General features: G+C 46.0%; 1 protein-coding gene, 1 long non-coding RNA gene and 1 pseudogene across 3 annotated transcripts; 1 reads left to right on the top strand and 2 right to left on the bottom strand.

Annotated features, from left to right (window-relative positions):
* Nucleotides 1-4,712: 4,712 nt before the first annotated feature.
* LOC120966225 (uncharacterized) lies at nt 4,713-16,715 on the top strand. 2 transcript variants are annotated; one of them, XR_012187304.1, is made up of 5 exons: nt 4,713-5,035; nt 5,521-7,756; nt 8,249-9,715; nt 15,798-16,051; nt 16,499-16,715. It is a non-coding gene; the product is annotated as an uncharacterized lncRNA (long non-coding RNA). The 2 variants fall into 2 exon arrangements; XR_012187305.1 differs by having other exon boundaries at nt 4,740-5,035; nt 8,249-8,288.
* LOC109783839 (uncharacterized) lies at nt 5,522-8,240 on the bottom strand (annotated as a pseudogene).
* Nucleotides 14,723-19,425, bottom strand: LOC109783841 (uncharacterized). The gene is made up of 2 exons (XM_040392057.3): nt 16,533-19,425; nt 14,723-14,992 (listed from the first exon to the last, which is right to left on the bottom strand). Exon 1 carries the CDS (start codon nt 18,726-18,728, stop codon nt 16,638-16,640), a length of 2,091 nt encoding a protein of 696 aa, XP_040247991.1. The 5' UTR covers nt 18,729-19,425; the 3' UTR covers nt 14,723-14,992; nt 16,533-16,637.
* Nucleotides 19,426-21,173: the final 1,748 nt, after the last annotated feature.

Below are 21,173 nucleotides of genomic sequence, written 5' to 3' on the forward strand. Positions count from 1 at the left end.
TGCACTTGGAGGCCCAACAACGTCTACAAGAAGAAGGTTGCGAAGTAGACATCACAGAGAACAAAAGAAGAGATTATTGTAGGGTATGAAACCACCTCAAAGTTATCCTTTTTGATCGATCTATTCAAGAGTCCATAGTAAAATAACACGAAGCTATTCTTTCCGTTTGATCTATCCTAGAGTTCGTACTAGAATAACAGCTTAAGACACAAATCAACCAAAACCCTAATGTCACCTAGATACTCCAATGTCACCTCAAGTATCCACGGGTATGATTATACGATATGCATCACACAATCTCAGATTCATCTATTCAACCAACACAAAAGAACTTCAAAGAGTGCCCCAAAGTTTCTACCGGAGAGTCAAGACAAAAACATGCGCCAACCCCTATGCATAGATTCCCAAGGTCACGGAACCCGCAAGTTGATCACCAAAACATACATCAAGTGAATCAATAGAATACCCCATTGTCACCACGGGTATCCCACGCAAGACATACATCAAGTGTTCTCAAATCCTTAAAGACTCAATCCGATAAGATAACTTCAAAGGGAAAACTCAATCCATTACAAGAGAGTAGAGGGGGAGAAACATAATAAGATCCAACTATAATAGCAAAGCTCGCGATACATGAAGATCGTGCCGAATCAAGAACACGAGAGAGAGAGATCAAACACATAGCTACTGGTACATACCCTCAGCCCCGAGGGTGAACTACTCCCTTCTCATCATGGAGAGCGCCGGGATGATGAAGATGGCCACCGGTGAGGGATCCCCCCTCCGGCAGGGTGCCGGAACAGGGTCCCGATTGGTTTTTGGTGGCTACAGAGGCTTGCGGCGGAGGAACTCCCGATCTAGGTTATTTTCTGGAGGTTTCTGTATTTATAGGAATTTTTGGCGTCGGGAACAAGTCAGGGGGGTCCCCGAGTCGTCCACGAGATAGGGCGGCGCGCCCCGGGGGCTTCTTTTGGTCCATAAAAAATCATCAAAAATTGTCATGTCAATTGGACTCCGTTTGGTATTCCTTTTCTGTAAAACTCAAAACAAGGAAAAAAACAGAAACTAGCACTAGGCTCTAGGTTAATAGGTTAGTCCCAAAAATCATATAAAATAGCATATAAATGCATATAAAACATCCTAGATGGATAATATAACAGCATGGAACAATTAAAAATTATAGATACGTTGGAGACATATCAGTACCACTGAGTTTGCTTGACCAAGTCTCTGTTTGCTTATTGCTGAAATCGGTCTCACCGAGTTCATGCAATCGGTCTCACCGAGATGAGGTTTGCCCTAACCCTAGCACATCGGTCCCACTCAGTTGACCTTGTCGTCCCACCGAAAAGCCTAATGTTCACATTTTGAACCAGGTCGGTCTCACCGAGTTTTACTATTCGGTCTCACCGAGTTTCACTATTCGGTCCCACCGAGTTTGGTAAATTGTGTGTAACTGTTAGATTTTGTGTGGCCCCTCCACCCCCTTCTCCATTTGAGAGAGAGCCATCAGAACGTGCCTACACTTCCACTACTCATTTTCTGAGAGAGAACCACCTACTCATGTGTTGAGATCAAGACATTCCAATCCAACCACAAGAATCTTGATCTCTAGCCTTCCCCAAGTTGCTTTCCACTCAAATCATCTTTGCACCATATCCAAATCTGTGAGAGAGAATTGAGTGTTCGGGAGACTATCATTTGAAGCACAAGAGCAAGGAGTTCATCATCAACACACCATCTATTACCTTTTGGAGAGTGGTGTCTCCTAGATTGGTTAGGTGTCACTTGGGAGCCTCCGTCAAGATTGTGGAGTTGAACCAAGGAGTTTGTAAGGGCAAGGAGATCGCCTACTTCGTGAAGATCTACCCAAGTGAGGCAAGTCCTTTGTGGGCGATGGCCATGGTGGGATAAACAAGGTTGCTTCTCCGTGGACCCTTCGTGGGTGGAGCCCTCCGTGGATTCGCGCAACCGTTACCCTTCGTGGGTTGAAGTCTCCATCAACGTGGATGTACGAAGCACCACCTATCAGAACCACGCAAAAAATCTCCGTGTTTCCTATTGCATTTGCACACTCCAATCCCATTCCTTTACTTTCTTGCAACTTGCATGCTTTACTTTCCGCTGCTCATATATTCTTGCCATGCTTGCTTGAAATGTATTGTGAATGTTTAAACTTGTACTAAAACTCCACCTTAACTTGAAGAAATTAAAAACTGCTACTTTTCTTTGTTGAGGGTCTAATCACCCCCTCTAGACATCTTTTCTCGATCCTTTCAATTGGTATCAGAGCTTTGGTCTCCATTGCTTTGGTTTTAATCACCATTGAAGGAAGATGAATGAGTCTACGATGGGGAGTCTTAGACATAGAGTGCCCATACTTGATGGAGAGTTCTTTAATGCTTGGAAAAATGAGATGCTTGAGATTTTCAATGAATATCAATTGAACAAGTACATTACTAGCCCTTGTGCGCCCCTTGTTGATCCTTTGCATCCTACCCCCGACGAGTCTCTCGACATGATTCGCAATCTTAGAACTGTCAATCTTATTACTAGAGGTTTGCCTAGAAATTTGATAGCATGCTTGCCTACTCTTGATTGTGAATATACCATGTGGATATTCCTTGAGGAACGCTTTCCAGACTATTTCTTGAAAAATCTAGATGTGATTCTTCAAAAGTCCACTGCTTTAAATAAGATGAATTCTAAAGATCCTATGTTTGGTGATTGTCTATTTGAGCTTCGTGATCTTATGCGTGCCAAAGGAGATGTTGGAATCATTAGTAATATCATCTCGGAAGTCATTAGAATTCATAAAGATGAACATTGTCATGATCATAAATCTAATGAATCACTCTTTCTAGATGATGATCAATTACAAGACGATGTCGAACATGGATACTATGATGTCGAACATGGACACAGGGATACTTTTTTTTGAGACACGGTAATGTTGAGTACCGAAAAAGGCTTTCGCCTCGCTTTATATATAAAGCAAAGATCACCAACAACCCAGTACAACACACGCCACCAAAACACACGCACACACCCAAGGCAGGATACATAGGTGCTGAGCGCAGCAACACCACCCCTAGCACTACAAGAGCCACCGGGGGCCTCAACCGTGAACACGCCACCGCGAAGAGAAGAAGCTACATACGACGCACCGTGGGCTCCAAGGCGGTGCCTACAGGAAGGTTACGACACCAAAGTGCCGCCACCGCCCGACCCAAGGATCAGAGTTTCCCCCGGAGCAACACGACGGGCAGCGAGAGTCGCGGCGACGCCTTCAAGAAGGGAACGAGCTTCGCCGTCGCCGGTCAATCCGAAGATAGAACATGTTTTCACCCCGACCAATATTCACCGCCACCGAACGCCACACCCTGGCTACCACGCCGCCCACACGGCCATGGCCACCAGGCAGCATCAAGTCGCGGGCTTTGCCCAGGAGCACCGCGACACCACCACCAGGGCCGCCGCCCCAGCATCCAGGACCTTGACGCCACCTCACCCGCCGCCCACCGCTACCCCAATCAAAGAGACGAATGAAAAGGAACCGCCTTTCTCACTCCTGAGTAGTCCCCAGCGTCGAGACCCGATAGACCGGCCAAAACTGGCCACCATCGACCTGTCCTGCTGCCGGGCGCGAGACGAGTCCGATCCTGCTGCCGGGCGCGAAACGAGTCCAGTCCTGCTGCCGGGCGCGAGACGAGCTCGGTCTTGCCGCCGGGCGCGAGACGGGCGATGGGCGCCGCTGGGAGAGGGCCAACCCTCCGATGAAGGTAGCGCCCGAACGACAGGGAGAGGAATCGAAGGTCGCCAAGACCGCTCACCGATAAGCAGACGCCGAAGAAGTCCAGCCGCCGCCGTGAAGCGACCCAGACCACCGCCATGGGCCACCACCACGCCGTGGCAGCCCACATCCACGTCGGGACCCCGAGGGGCAGCCCCGAACCATCGCCACCACCCTCGCCGCCAACAGCCGCCACACGCAAGGTCGGCCGAAGCCCACACCGCCGCCAGCGCCACCACCAGCACGAACCACCACCTCCACCACCACGCTGCCACTTCACCTATCACCGCAGAGATGGCCGACCGCGGCCCAAGCTGCCCACAGAGACCCAGCCCACGCCGCCCGCCAGATGTGGCAGCCGCTGCATCCGCCGCCGCCAGCGCAAGGACGGGCACGCTACCGCCGGCGCCGCTGACCAAGCCCCTGCGCCAGATCGAGCAGATCTGGGCAGAGCCTCGCCCGCGCGCCGCCTCCCGAGCCGGAGCACCGCAGCGCTGCGCTTCACCATGACGCGTCGCCGACGCGCCGCCTCCGACCGCCGCACCACGCGCTCGCCGCCGCGCCGCAGGGCCCCGCAGCAGCCCCGCGCCGCCACCAGGAGCCGCCGTCCTGCGCCGGCCACTCCGAGCAGAGGAGAAGAAGGGGCCCCGCCGCCGCCGCGCCACCCGGGCTTTGCCCGTCAGCACCAGCCGGCGGCGGCGGGGGAGGAGGGGGAGAGGTGGGGATGAGGGGACCGGCGGCTAGGGTTCCCCCCCCCCCCCGGCGCTCGCAGGAGCGTCGCGGGAGGGGAGGAGGGAGGGGTCTCGTTGGATTCTTTTCTCATCGGTAATGTTGAGTACTGGATCGATGTTTGGTGTCCGGCAGCGTGTCCATTTGGGCCCAGACGCTGCAGCCCAGCCCAGACTCCTTTCTCTCCCTCACCCAGCCCTTGCCTTGTCTCAAAAGAAAAAAAAACAGCCCTTGCTCACGTATCGCTTCGCGAGGCAGGAAGTAACGCCGCCGCCATGAAAACTGGTCGCCGCCGCCATGGAATCTTCTCGCCGCCGGAGGATAGGTAGGCGGGGCCGCGGGGGTTGCTCTTCCGCCGCTGGAGACCCGGGACGGCCTCCTGGCTCTCCCCGGTGGTGGATCCGCCACTGCGTCCTCGTGCGGTGGCCGGAGACCAAGCACGCAGGTGTTCGACGCAGGCCCGACCGGCGCATCCCGCGACCCTTGATTGCTGGTCTGCTCCCGAATTTCGAGGTAAATGAATCGAAACAATCTCCTGGGGAAATCACGGAGCAGCTGCCTAACTCGTGCGCCATTGTAGTGCACTAGTGCTATCTAGCATCTCCGTTTGATAATTTCGTGGACATTTCTGAATTTTCCTCTCAGCGCATGTTGTTTGATCCTGGATTGGGTTTGAGTTAGATGCAACTCCATCGAGCTCTAGGATTCCATCTTGTTTTGCCTATGCTTAATTATAATCTATCAATGCACAATCTGCTTAATTGGTTAAATCTCAATTTCATGCTAATTACAGTAGTTTGCTAAACTGCAAATTGCCAATGGTTGTATGGTTCCGGTGTCAGTGTCGGTTTTGCGTGTTTTGTATCCAACCCTGACTCCCTGAGCCTAGGAAAAGCAGTCTATCACTCCTCGAATATGTATCTTAGTAATACTGAACAAATAGTTACACACTGTTGACCTTTCTCACTCACTAATTATTTCATTTACATGGAATACAGATTAAACTTCAATAACTAGAGATGCCAGGCTTGCCAGGGATGTTGATTTTGCCGAAGCTGGAGACACAGACTTATTCATCTGAATTGAGAACCACTTTAGATTATGTCACAGTTCATGGCAGTGATAACAATTGCCATGGTTTAGCCAAAATATCTAGCTAAAACCATCTGATCATATAGCACTCCGACTCCAAAGAAAACACCAAAAGAGATCGCGAAGATGACCTTACATCTGAACTCTTTTCTGTAGGAAGTGGAGGTTGGACCTGCTCCTGCTGAGCCACAGCGGCTTAGAGTCATAGGACCACACAGTTTTGAGTTTCCATCAAAGCTCGAATCCGGAAACGTGCTAAGCTGGCCCCCGGTTGGAATAGGGCCTTCTAGGTCATTATTAGAAATGTCAAACTCAGAAAGGAAGTTCAGATTGTTTAGTGCTGCTGGAATTACACCAGTAAGATGGTTAACAGATAAGTCGAGCACCTGCAGGTTCCTGAGGTTGCAGATTGCTTGAGGGATCTCTCCAGATAACTCATTTGAGCTTAAATTGAGTGCGACGAGTCCTTTTAACTGACCGATCTCCTCCGGAATCACACCAGTGAAATTATTGATGGCTAGATTAAGCACCTTAGGAAAAGCACTGAGCATGAGGTATTGCATAAATGTGTTCTTGTTCCAAACAGGCAGCTCAAAGAAGACCTTTGGTGCAGTCTTATCTGATTCTAGCATTGGCATCTCCATTAAGGCACTCGGAATTTCCCCTGTAAGGCTGTTGTTTGATATATCTAGATGGAAGAGCAAGTGTAGGTTGCTGACCCAGTCAGGTATTGGTCCAGTTAGTTGGTTGTTTTTGCAAAAATAGCATCCCCAAATTAGCGAGCTTTGATAACCAGTCAGGTATTGTTCCAGACAATGAACAATCATTCACGGAAAGAACCTGGAGATTCTCAAAACCATCAATGTTGTCATCCTCTGGCATGATCTCATGCAGGAAGTTGAACCCAATATAAAGGATGGTGAGGCTCCTAGAACTCCTAAGGATCTGAAGTGTTCTTGTGATATTTGTAAGAGAGCAATGAGCAAGTGATAAGAATGAGAGGGACTTCAGATCGCCTATTTTTTCTGACAGTTGAACATTAAAATGATTGTAAGATAGCCTTAGTGCAGTCAGCTTGCTGCAGGAGTATATGCTTTCTGGAATTGTGCCGGTGAAGTCGTTGAAAAGAAGATCTATTTTTTTTTAGTTTGGGCAGGCTTATGAAGTTGACCTTGGTAAGTTTTCCACTGAAGTGGTTGCTCTTGAGGTCAATTGTTACAAGATTTGTGCAGTTGCTTAGAGCTGTTGGCAGCTCCCCTGACATGTTGTTGTGGTCCAAATGCAGCTCCTCCAATCTCTTCAGATCACCTATAGACTCTGGAATATTGCCGATGAACTCATTCCCCCCAAGATCAAGGGTGACCAGATTTGTGAGCTTGCTGATGCCATTGAGATCTCCTTCTAACCAATTGCTATGTAAAGAGAGGTGCTCTAACGAGCTAACATTGAAAAGCTCATCTGGAAGATATCCACTGAGATTGTTGTAGCCAACGCTGAGCAATTTCAGCATGGAGCAATTACTGAGCCCCTGAGGGATGTTTCCACTTAATTGGTTAAAACTGAGTTCAAGCACAGCAAAAGATGGCGCAGTAACACAGGGGGTAGTTGGTATCTGTCCAGTAAAACTGTTGGTGCTGGCATTGAGTGAGACCAGGCTCTTCATCACCTCCCATATAGTGGATGGAAACCTTCCTGTAAACAAATTGCTTGAGATGTTCAGTACCTGCAGAGGCTGTGGAGGGGTTGAAGATGGCAGCTCACTCAGACCTCCTGTCAGGCGGTTGAAGCTGACATCAATAACAAGGATGCTGCTGGATGACACCAATTTCAATGGCAAGCCACCGGACAGCGAGTTGCGCGACAGGTTGATGTGTAAGAGGCCAGTGAGGTTGCCAAGGAACGGCGAGATGAACCCCTCAAGGCCTTGAGAAGCCAGCAAAACATCGGTGACCTTCCTATCTTGGTTGCAGGTGATCCCTTTCCATGTGCAGCAATCGGTGTTGTGCTGCCACGACACCGTGAGGCCACCGTCCCGCGAGAGCCCAGCGAGAAACTGGAGAAGCGAGCTCTTCTCGTGCTCCGTGCTAGAGCTGGTGTGAGAAGCCAAGGAGACCAGTAGCACAATAACCAAACCAAAGAAAGGTATGGGAAATCTAATCCAGCTTGAGCGACTGAGTAGCTGCATGGTGTTCTCAAGAAATTAGCATGAAAACCAGAGGCTTAAGCTTTGGTCTGCCAGATAAAGCACTAGTTTCTTGTGAAAGAAAGCTCTGGTCTCCGTTTCATCATGATGAAAACAAGGGTCAAGGATTAGTTTTTTTTTTTGAGGGAATGGGTCAAGGATTAGCTGGTATTGGTGAATTGCATATGCACTGTAATTTATTCATGGGTCTGACTTCCAAGCACAAATTGGTGTGTTAATACTTAATCTGACTTCTTCTACTACCAGTTTTACAATTACATTCCATCATTGATGTTAGCATCAATTTGAGTCAAGAATTAGTTGGTATTGGCGTATTGTATATCCACTGTAATTTATTTGTGAGCATGACTTCCAAGCACAAATTGGTGTGTTAATGTTTAATCTGACCTCTTCTAACCAGTTTTACAATTACATTCTACCATCAATGTCAGGGTCGATACACGTACATGATTTGGACAAGAGCATGTGGAGGTATGTGAAGGGGTTCTTATTGAACATTGTATGCAGTTTTTTACAATTTAGGTTATCATGTCGATGGAATAGGTGCAACCACAGTAAAAAATGCTTCCTCTGTAACTTAATATAAGACGTTTTTTATACCATCATGGACTCTAAAAACGTCTTAGAGCAAGTACAACAAGCTTATGTAAGCAGGCTATAAGAGTTAAAATATTATTTTTCTGTTGACATGGAGGGGAGAAAATAGGAGAGAGAAGAGGAGCGGCTACAGAATAAGAGCCAGCTGTAGCACGTGCTCCTAGGCACTATGTGAGGATGAAAGGTGGGCCATGTATTTATAAAGTAGCACATCTTTATATCTAACTATTGTACTTGCCGGCTATAAGGTTGGCTACAGATGACATGGCAACATCATATAGCCATCAGGTGGTTGTACTATTAACATGCTCTTATGAAAAGTTACAGGAGGGAGTAGCTATCAGCAGTGAGTGGTCATTGCACATAGTTTCTTGTAACTATGATCTGCAAGTGACCAGTGCAGTTGGTTGATGGCATAATGGGTTATAACTATCTCCATATGGCCTTGCGCAGCCTGTTTATGCTGCTCAAAACCTAGTTCTTCTTCTCGGCATCCGGACTACCATCACTTCTATTTGCAGGGTAGATGCCATGCAAGCTAGCTTGATCACATGATTTCCCCAGAAGTCCTGTCCTAGCTTTCTAATTTCATCTAGTCAGTGTCATTTCGTTATATTTTAACACATGTATAAAGACAATGCTGAAGCTATGCACACCTACCCACAACATCAACATCAGGTATATTGTTGGGGTTAATTGGGTTTGACTTGTTCTGGCCTGAACTTTTTCTAACCTATTTAATGAGAGTTACATCTTTTTTCTTAAACACAAACAATAGCATCCAGTAGTTGCAACTGAATCTGCTGGAGGTTAAATTTCTGCGCCATCTATCTAATTCTGTATAATAAACAAGTGGTGTCATACTTTTTTTTTTTAGATTGAATGAGAAGCAGCCTCATCTATTCTAATCCATGATAAGGACAAGACATACTCCTAGTGTTTTCTTTAGATTATAATCATACAAATGAAATAACCAGCATAGGAAAATTTCCTATGGGTTTAAATTGCTTTCAAGTGTTTTGGTTGATAATGTTTTGATGCTCTTTAGTATGTGTAGCGTCACTTCAATTCATTTCTAGTTGTTAATTAGCACAGAGGTATATGCAGTTAACCCCATCAAATATTTTTCTCTTTGCCTGGAACTCGACGGGCAGGGCCGGACCTGACATTTCGACGGCCCAGGTGTCGTTGCTAAAACCGGCGAATCTCGGGTAGGGGGTCCCAAGCTGAAGATCTAAGCTAGATAGTAACAGGAAGAAGGGGGACACGGTGTTTATCCAGGTTCGGGCCCTCTCAAAGAGGTAAAACCTTACGTCATGCTCTTGTTATATTGATTGTGATGGGTACAAAGTACAGTATGATCTACCTCGAGATCGTATGAATGAGTTCCTAGCTCTAAGACCTTGAAATCGTGCCTCTACAGACTGAACCCCACGGTTTATATAGCCACCGAGGGTATCTAGGGTTTACACATGGTCGGTTACCATCTAGGAATAAACATTCCTTTTATTTAAATACGCCTTCAAGTGTACGCCAGGTCTTCGGAGAACTCCATCTTGATCACGCCGAGGGCCAGGGTACACGGGCCCATTCTTCAGTTCTTGATGGGTCCTCGGCCCAGCCCATGAATGACGGGCCGACGTGGTGTGCACCCCTTAATCCGGGACACCAACAGTAGCCCCTGAACTAGTCTTCAAGCCGAGGACATTTGGTTTCTTCCATGGAACAACTTCATCATTTTAAGTCTTCGGCTTAGTGGACGAGTTATGTCTCTTACCTCGGCTTCCGATTCCAAGGACATGCTTGGTTTCGAGGTCCTTCTGGCTTTCTCTATTGTAACTATGTGTTTTTATGTGACAATTGACCCTGGAAAATAGGGGATATCAAGAGCCTCCTTGACCTAACTTATCATTCAACGGGATGGAAGTCTCCGTTAGCTTAGCCAACAAGAACGCCTTAATCCACGTGCGCATATACTACATGATGTATTGGGAACTGGCGATTTTTTTGCGAGGCAGGGCGACCCTTGGCCTTTTACTGACCTATATAGAGGGAGAGGGTAATTGATTCCATTTACGCTTCCATTCTCCTCTCCACCGCCCAAGCCTCTCGAGAGCTCAAACGTTCCAAGATTCGCCCGAGGAGTGCCTGGTAGCCACTTCAAAAGGGTGCTACTTCGAAGATTAACTCCTCACTGCGAGAGTTCTCGGCATGCTGGATACTACCTCCAATGTAATGCTTCCCAAGCCGCGTGCCTCCACTCCCAGCATGATACCTTTAAATATGGTACTATTGGGTTTGATGCTTGTCGGATCGATATGCATTTCCTTGAGGATGTCGGCATAGATCATATTGAGGCTGCTGCCGCAATCCATCAGGACATGGGTTAAATGAAACCCGTCCACAATGAGATCCAGTACCAATGCGGCCATGCCTTGCTGATGGGGGCTTGCCAAGTGGTCTCGTTGGTCAAATGTGATAGGAGTTTCGACCATTTGCTATGCCTAAGCAGTGCTGACTTGATGTAGCGGGGTGACCATACCCTTCCCTTTTTGACATGAGTACAATATATCATGTTGAGTATAATATACTTGTTACCGCTTTCATCACGTACCTCGGAGGTTCCTTGATTGCCAGTGTGGTTGCTTCGACGAGCCAGCCAGTTGTCCTCACCTGCGCAAAATCGAGTCATCAGGTGTGCGAGGGCTGCCATCAACCGAGGCTTTTCTTGCCCGAGCTCTCTAGCGAGCCGCTTATCGCGGATGCTGTGCTTGAAGGCAGCTATTGCTTTCGTGTCCGGGTAGTTGACTATTTGGTTTTCCTTGGTCAAGAACCGTTTCTAGAATTTTCTGGCTGACTCCCCTGGCTCCTGTACGACATGACCGAGGTCATCGGCATCTGGAGGTTGGACATAGGTCCACTGAAAGTTAGCTCGAAAAGCATCATCAAGGTCCTCCCATCTGCCAATCGAGTTGTCAGGTGGATGGTTAAGCCAATGCCGAGCCGATCCTTTAAGCTTCAGGTGTAAGTATTTGACGGGGTGGAGGTCATCGCCTCGGCCATGAGGAAGTCCTCAATCCATATCGCTGGGTCTGTAGTTCTGTCGCACTGCTCGATGTTGATGGGTTTAAACCCATCTGGGAACTGGTGCTGCATCACCTCGTCTGTGAAGCACATGGGATGGGCTGCTCCTTGGATCTGAGCGGTAGCATGCCGAACGTCAGATGTCGTCGTGGTTCGATTTCGTATATAATCACGCGGGTTACTGTATTTAGCCAACCAAGGCAGATATTGTGCCTGTTCGGCTGGTGGACGCTTCTTTGATCTGTAGATGGATCGGGGCAGGGTGGCTGGCATTGGTGCTGATTTCTTCTGTGAATCATACCGAGGCGGAAGTGGATCCTTGTCGTGACGGCGAGGTATCTCGCGCGGGGGGGGGGGGGGGGGGGGGGAGGATATCCACCAGTTGGCCTGGCTTGGCCCCGAGGAGGACGGTCGAGATTTTTGGCCCAACCATGCGTTGACAGCGGGCTTCCAGTGACCTCGTCGAATTCTTGGAGCAACACCCTTCGCGGAGCATATTGATTATTCCCTCCTAACATTTCCTTGAGCTCTTGCTTGCCATTGAGGACCTCGGTCCATTTTTCATTCAGTTTGTTTTGTTAGGCTTGAAGCTTCTGGGACTTTTGCTTCATGCTTTTGGCGGTGCTAATTAGCCGCTGGCGGAAAGCCTGGAGCCAGGATTATCTAGTGGTTCCTCGAGGATATCAAATTCATCGGTCTGAGGCTTAATTCTTCCTCGGACTCGGGATAGTAGTCGTAGTCCTCGGCATCATCATCGTCCCCGTTGGATGTGGCGCCGTCGACGGGACCATCGTCGGTGTCGTCGCTTGCGTTCTGATCTTTAGTGCCGTCTGGGGTGGCACTGTTATCGGTGGTGTCCCCGTTGTCAGTAGCTCCATGGCTAGTGGCCCCGTTGCCCATGCCTTTATTATGACTTCGACGTCGGCGTTTGGGGGGCTCTTCATCTTTTTGATCATCCTTAGGAGTATCTAGCATGCAGACGTCGTGGGTGGAAGTAGCCGCCCAGTTGCCGGTATAACCGGTTGGTAAGGGTGATGCCTGTATGACATATCATCGGCATCCTCGTCCATGTCATGGCCTCCTCGGAGGTGTAGTCCAATACGTCGGTTAAGTCTTCGACTGTAGCGACTAGGTGGGTGGGACGAAAGTTTCCGCACCTCCGGATTTACATCCGATCTGCTCGTCTGAGGTGCCAAGGCTCTGGATTCGATCCAGCATCTCGTTCAGAGCGGTGAGGTCGGCTTTGCCCATCTCTTGACAGTAGGCGGGGCTGACTTGGAGTTTAGTCGAAGTACTGCCTGACGCGGCCTCGGGGTTTACGCTGGTAGGGCTTAATGCTTGAGCCAGCGAGGTAGTATTTAGATCCGAGCATGAGGCCGAATTCGAGGTACAGATTGCATCATGAACCTGCTCTGAGATCAAATCTGGTGCTCGGTCGACGACATAATGCTTGAGCCAGCGAGGTAGTATTTGGATCCGAGCTTGAGGCCGAATCCGAGGTACAGATTGCATCATGAACCTGCTCTGAGATCAAATCTGGTGCATGGTCGACGGCATCAGTGGAGTTCTCAGGTAGGTCTGCCAGCCATCCTGAGAAGGCGAGCTCGCCGCATGGATCCGCGACGTACTCGATATTGCCGAACCGGATAATATGGCCCGGGGCGAGGTTCTCAAGTTGGCCCAGATGGCCAGTCCAGTCGGCGTGTAGCAAGATGCTGCCAAAGGCGAAAAGCTGGTCGGGGACGAAGATATCCCCACAGCCAATGCTATCATTGATCCGAAGATTCAGTATCGAGCTCTTATGATCGCACAGCAGGACCTGCATGGGCCGCTAATGTCGGTGCTAAAACCGGCGGATCTCGGGTAGGGGGTCCCTAGCTGATGATCTAAGCTAGATGGTAATAGGAAGAAGGGGAACACGGTGTTTGCCCAGGTTCGGGCCCTCTCAAAGAGGTAAAACCCTACGTCCTGCTCTTATTTATTGATTGTGATGGGCTACCAAGTACAATATGATCTACCTCGAGATCGTATGAATGAGTTCTAAGCTCTAAGACCTTGAAACGTGACTCTACGGACTAAACCCCACGGTTTATATAGGCACCGGGGGTATCTAGGGTTTACACATGGTCGGTTACCATCTAGGGATAAACATGCCTTTTATTTAAATATGCCTTGAAGTGTACGCCAAGTCTTTGGAGAACTCCATCTTGATCACGCCGAGTGCCAGGGCACACGGGGCCCATTCTTCAGTTACTGATGGGTCCTCGGCCTGGCCCATGAATGACGGGCCGACGTGGTGTGCATCCCTTAATCCGGGACACCAACACCAGGGTGAAACTAGAAACACAGGTCCCCTTAATATGAACATCAAAATAATAATCTTACTGATTATGAAGCAATTGTAAACTATCGCAAAGCTACAAAGTTAATGAATCGACTCAATAAAATTTTACTTATTATCACGCCAAACTCACAAATCCGAATAATATCCACACTAAACAATGTCCAATCAGTGACCCAATTGCAATGATGAAGACTCAATATTAATTGTCATTTATAAATATTTATCAATTGTCGTAGCAAAATCACATAGGAGTTAAGCTACCTATAGATACAGACATACCTCTAGTTCTCCCTTCTTCCTAATCGGCTAATCCTATTCCTTTCAACAATGAACGACCAAAGAGCAATGGCCTGGAATCACACCTTCATGGGGCAGAGCCAGGATTTTGACCTTGAGGGGGGCAAAGAAAACAATGCTCACGCAACGACATAGAATATACTATAACACAAGAATATAGTGTCTTAAATACATCATCTATATTAAATAAATATGTTAATGTACAAAATTAATGGCGTCTTTCTCTTAATTCTCGAAGCACTTTTTTGAAAAGAAAATAGATATTACTTCCAGTTAATTGCTTGCTTCTGCCTCATTCAAATTTATGGTAGTATGCAGACCAAAATATAAGTTGTAGTCGATCTAATAACTAATTAGTAGTCTATATAAAACTCATTGACGTTGAAGGTGAGTGGCATGCCCAGCTGATAATAGATTAGGGTTAATAATATAAATCTCATTGACGTTGATGTTGAAGGTTGATTAGTCCACTGGTATAATGCAGTCCGAGCAGATCAATAAATTAGGGTGGACCAGGTGATAATTATCTTGTCAAATCTGGGCTTACTTCCTACCTGCTCTTCTGTCAGTGATCAGTGTACAATGACAAAGAAAGAGGAATATCACTGTACACATGGCTACTAATGTTTCATTTATGGTTGAGAAAAAAATATGTCCGTGCATATTTGGCTAATAATATTTCTGTTCTGATTGAGAGAAGCTTCAAGTGGGTGGCACTCTGTTCCTTGTGAGTACACTGAGTAGGACCCACAAAACTGAACTGACATGAAGATGGCAGAGTATTATCTGCCAATATTTTTGAACTCCATTATCCAAAGTGTTACAGGTCCATTAAGTTCTTGAAGTTCAATCCCTGCAAACCCAAAGAAGCCGCGTCACTCAGTGAAAAGAGAAACAGAAGTCACATAGTTGGACTACATGATGTATTGTCATTTGCTTTGATTTCTTTACCGTCGATGCAACTCAGATGATTGCATGATACTCCCTCCCGTCCCGAATTACTTGTTGCGGAAATTGATAGAAATGGATGTGTCTAAAACTACAAATATGTCTGCGACAAGTAATTCCGGACGGAGGGAGTACTAAGCTGAATTACATATTACAGAAAGTAAACTTGTGGCTGAATTAGAAACATCGAATAAAGAGTTGCAGAATCTCTGAAACTGATAATCATTACACAGTGCTGAAGTTGCCCACCTTCTAATCAATTCCCAAGTATCTAGTTAAAGATTATTTCCACCTATCCACCGATTGGTCCATCGCTTCAGTTCGTTCCAATTTCTACTTTTTTTTATTAAGTCCAGAGGTTAGACCGAAGGTTGGTCACGGAACAAGGACTCAGGAGATCAAGTTTGTCAGGGATCTTGATCTTGCTGCGGTCTTTCTCAAGTGATCTCAACTATTTATCATCATATTTTTAATTTTCTGTGCAATTTTTTCCTTTCTGAAATTTGCCATGCAGTATTGTTAGTACAGCTTTTGGCATGAAAGGTTGGTCATGAAATTTGCTGTCCATGATGTTTGATATTATTTCTTCATGTTGCTTCATTCCACGTCACTAAATTACATGGAAGTGTCGGTATGTGTTTCGGCACAATATAAAATAAATAAATAGTGTTGCCTTTTTTTTCTAAGAATAAATGGCGTTGTCTTTGTAGAGTTCAAAAGGAAAAACGGAAACAGTGGTCTTGGCCCATATTCATGGCTCGGCTCACTTCCTGTCACACGAAGATGAAGCAGAATCCCCTTGGGAAAAAAGATGAAGACGAAGAAGAGGCAAATCCTCGCACGCGGCAACCCAGTGCGGCGGCTTGGCGACATCGGCGCTCCAGCATCATTGGCCGGAGACTGGGCAGGCCGATGGCCAGGCGGCACATCCCGTGACCCGGCTGCTTTCCTCTTGGCTTCCGAGGTAAATGCCTCTAATTAAGCTCTTGTACAAATTACTGAGCAACATTGTGTACCAATTCGAGCATCTCTGTTTGATAACTTTGTGTAAATTTTTGAAATTTTCTCTCAGCGTGTGTTGTTTGAGTTCGATGGCAGCTGTATTGAGTTATAGGGTTCCACCCTGTTTTTTCCATGATAAATTAATTAATCTATTAAATTGCCAGTCTGCTTAATTGGTTAAGTCTCAACTGCATGTTAGTATGCTAAACTGCAATTTTCTCATGGTTGTATGCTGTCCCTGGCGATTTTGCATGATATGTATTCATCACTGATCCTGGATGAACATCCAATCACCTTTAACAAAGTAAATAGTGAAAGACTGGTTATATATTCTCTACAAAAAATAGTAGGATTACACACTCTTGATATTTCCTAACTCGCTAACTATTTTCATTTACATGCTGTACAGATTGAATGCCTGTAACTCGAGATACCGGATTTACCAGGGATGTTGATCTTGCTGGGGCAGGAGCCACAGACATCGTCTTGCTGAACTGAGAACCACTTGAGCTCACACGGTTTGGGCAGTGAGAACAAATTACAAGGCTTTAGCCAAAATATCTGGCTAAGACTATCTGATCATATAGGACTCCTACACCAAAGAAAATACCAAAGGCGATCGCAAAGATAACCTCATTACCAATGTGTTTTGTGGAGACCGGACCTGCTTCTGCTGAACCACAATGGTTTGTGATCATAGGGCTACACAGTTTCGGGTTTCCACCAAAGCTAGAATCCGGAAATGTGCTAAACTGGCCCACGTTTGGAATAGGGCCTTCCAGGTCATTATTAGAAACATTGAATCTGGAAAGGAAATGCAGATTCTTCAGTGCAGCTGGAATTGTACCAGTGAGTTGATTGCCAGACAAGTCAAGCACCTGGAGGTTCGTGAGGTTGCAGATCTGTTCTGGCATCTCTCCAGATAATCTATTAGAGCTCAGGTTCAGTGAAATGAGTCCTTTTAACTGTCCGATCTCCTCTGGGATCACACCAGTGAAATTATTGATGGCTAGATTAAGCACCTTAGGAAAAGCACTGAGCATGAGGTACTGCATAAATGTGTTCTCGTTCCAAACAAGCAGCTCAAAGAAGACCTTTGGTGGAGTCTTGTCTGATCTTAGCATTGGCATCTCCATTAAAGCAGGTGGAATTTCCCCTGTAAAGCTGTTGTTTGATATGTCTAGATAGAAAAGCAAGTTCAGGCTGCTGATCCAGTCTGGTACCCGTCCAGTTAGTTGATTGCTTTGCAAAAATAGCATCCCTAAATTTTTGAGCTTTGATAACCAATCAGGTATTGTTCCAGACAATGAACACTCGCTCATGGAAAGAACCTGAAGATTCTCAAAACCATCAATGCTGTCATCCTGTGGCATGGTCTCATCCAGGAAGTTGCAACCAATATAAAGGGTGGTGAGGCTCTTGGAACTACTAAGGATCTGAAGTGTTCTTGTGATATTTGTAAGCGAGTTATTAGAAAGTGATAGGAATGAGAGGTACTTCAGATTGCTTATTTTCTCTGACAATTGACCATGGAATCGGTTGTAAGATAGCCGTAGTGCAGTCAGATTGGTGCAGGAGTATATGCTTTCTGGAATTGTGCCGGTGAAGTCGTTGAAGAGAAGATCTAATTTTCTTAGGTTGGACAGGCTCGCGAACTTGACCTTGTTAAGTTCTCCACTGAAGCGGTTGGTGTTGAGGTCAATTGTTACGAGATTTGTGCAGTTGCTTAGAGCTGTTGGTAGCTCCCCTGACATATTGTTGTGTTCCAATTGCAGCTCCTCCAATCTCTTCAGATCACCTATAGACTCTGGAATGTTGCCAGTGAAACCATTCTCCCCAAGATCAAGGGTGACCAGATTTGTGAGCTTGCCGATGCCATTGACCGCTCCGTCTAACCAATTGTTAGGCAAAGAGAGGTGCTCTAATGAGGTAATATTGAAGAGCTCGCCTGGAAGAGTCCCACAGAGGTTGTTGTAGCCAGCGCTGAGCATCTTCAGCACAGAGCAATTACCGAACCCTGGAGGGATATTTCCACTGAATTTGTTAAAACTGAGTTCAAGCACGGCCAAAGATGGCGCGCTCGCACATGGCGTCGTTGGTATCTGCCCAGTAAAGCTGTTGTTACTGGCATTGAGTGCGACCAAATTCTCCATTGCTTTCCATGTGGTGGATGGGAACTGTCCTGTAAATAAGTTGCTTGAGATGTTGAGTACCTGCAGAGGCCGCGCAGGGGTTGAAGATGGCAGCTCATGCAGCGCTCCTGCCAGGCGGTTGAAGCTGACGTCAAGGACGATTATGCTGCTGGACGACACCAACTCCAGCGGCAAGGCGCCGGACAGCGAGTTGCGCGACAGGTTGAGGCGCAAGAGGCCGGTGAGGTTGCCGAGGGACGGCGAGATGGACCCCTCAAGGCCTCGAGAAGCCAGCGAAACGTCGGTGACCTTCCTATCTTGGTTGCAGGTGATCCCTTCCCATGTGCAGCAGTCGGTGTTGCTCCGCCACGACGTGGCGAGGCCGCCATCCCTCGAGAGCCCGGCGAGGAGCTGGAGAAGGGAACTCTTCTCATGCTCTGAGCAGGAGGAGCTGGCCGGAGAGATCAAAGAGGCGAGCAGCATAAGAGCCAAGCCAAGGGAAGGCATGTGGAATTTCTTGGTGTGATTGCTGTGTGGAGAAGTAGAACAGAGTTGGCTGCGGTGTGGTGTGGTGAAAGCTAGCGTGGAAACCGGATTCTTGCTGTGCGGTGAGGTCTAATGAAGAAGGAAGAGCATGACAAGTTGAGAACGGGAGTGCCATAGATTTTCTGATCCAATCAAACCTCTATCGTGGGCAAAGGGAACTTGCCATTTCTGTTGAATAGATTATTCTTCGGTGATGTCGTCTTTGTGGTGGTCGTGCCCCAGCAAAGTCGCGCGGTACCCAGGCAGGAAAGTCGCGCGTGGGTGGGTGGGTGTGGATCACGTGCAGATGGCTTTGCTGCTAGCCTCCTTCCTACTCGGATGCGATCTTCTATTTGAAGATTGCAGCTGCTCACCTACCACTCACACTCACTGTCATCGTTCCATTTTAGGATTTTTTGGAGGTCTCAGGTTCCTCGTTATCTGAGAGCTACCGAGCTACTCCAAATCTTCTTGTTTGTTTTCTATGAAAAGTCCACCTCGCGCTTTCCCACTTGGCCACTTGGATGGAGTCATGGAGACGATCCTCAGTTGACGGGCTCCTACTTCTCTCCGTGGCCGCAAAGTCACTTTGCGAGGTAACGTTACTTTTTTTTGCGCGGTGACATTACCTAGCGGTACATCTTCATTCATTTTCTCTAAGATCTGTGCGATTAGGGTCCACTGCGTTTGTACATACTCCCTCCGTTCCTAAATAGATGGCTCAACTTAGTACAAAATTAGTACAAACTTGGGTCATCTATTTTGGAACGGAGGGAGTATAAGTCTTTCTAGAGATTTCAATATAAACTACATACGGATGTATATGAACATAGTTTAGAGTGTTGATTCACTCATTTTGCTTCGTATGTAGTCCATATTGAAATCTTTAGAAAGACTTATATTTAGGACCGGAGGGAGTATATGTTTGCACATTTCACCTTTTACGTATTTCAAGTCAAATCACTGCGCAACTTCTACCATAGTCAAGAAAAAGGACACATGTATAGTACACATTTTTCTCCATTTTCTGACTGAAGCACAGACTCCCCCTCTGTAAAATCCATCACTTTAATTTTTCTCTCTCCATATTTTGGATGATTCATATCTCTTAAACAAAAAATATTTCTATTTTTTAATAAATTTGAACTCCATGCGCCAAGACCTTCAGAACAAGATCAATCCTTGATACATTGAAACACATTTACTTTTTGACATTTCACATTCCATATGTGAAACAAACCTATATTTCACTAGAAAAATGTGAAACAAACCTATTTCACTAGAAAAATGTGAAACAAACCTATTTCTCTAGAAAAATGTGAAACCAACTGATTTCACTCGAAACCTATTTACCCCAAATATGAAACTCAAATGTCAATTTGTGAAATTGATTATTTGAAAATGTGTAACAGTTTTTTTCAAAAGAGTGAAATATGTTATTTTAAAAATGTGCAACTGAAATAGGTGTGATTTTTGTGAAATAAGCAGTGCAAAGTGAAATGTGGGTTCTTAAAATGAAAACAATATGAAACTGAAATATCAACTTGTGAAAGTGATTATTTTAAAATGTGTAGAAGTTTATTTGAAAAGAGTGAAATATGCCATTTCAAAAATATGTAATTGAAATAGATGCGATTTTTGTGAAACAAGTCAGTGAAAAGTGAGATATGTCTTCAGAAAATAAAAATAATATGAGATTAAAATGTTTACTTGTGAAACTGATTATTTGGAAATGTGTAACAATTCATTTTAAAAGAGTGAAATATGTTATTTCCAAAATGAGAAATTGAAATAGATCTGATTTTTGTGAAACAAACAATGAAAAGTGAAATGTGGCTTCTAAAAATGAAAACAATATGAAACTGAAATGTCAACTTCTGCAACAGATTATTTGAAAATGTGTAACAGTTTATTTTAAAATATTGAAATATGTTTTTTCAAAAATGTGGAATTGAAATAGATATGATTTTTCTGAAATATGTGTCATGATTTTTTTAAACATGAGACATTAAGCATAGATGGTGGGAGTACTTCGATAAGCTATTCAATGGGGAGAATGAGTTCTACTATTCAACTGGACGACTTCTTTGATGATACCGGCTGGAATTTTGTGAGGCGGATTCAGGAGTCTAAGGTCAATGAGACTTTAGAAAGGATGAAAGGAGGCAAGGCGATGGGCCCTGATTGTATCCTCATTGAGGTATGAAAAGGCCTCGGGGACATAGAGATAGTATGGCTAACCAAGCTTTTCAACCTCATTTTTTGGGCAAACAAGGTGCCAGAAGAATGGAGACGAACTATAATAATACCAATTTTCAAAAACAATGGGATGTTCAGAGTTGTACTCCCTCCTTCCCAATATCTTGGGCGTATTAGGTTCTGGCACGAAAATTAACGTAGGTCGTTTGTTACTTCAGGCGTACAGGA

Source organism: Aegilops tauschii, chromosome 6, assembly GCF_002575655.3.
Source record: "Aegilops tauschii subsp. strangulata cultivar AL8/78 chromosome 6, Aet v6.0, whole genome shotgun sequence".
In the NCBI taxonomy this organism is placed as follows: Eukaryota; Viridiplantae; Streptophyta; class Magnoliopsida; order Poales; family Poaceae; genus Aegilops; species Aegilops tauschii.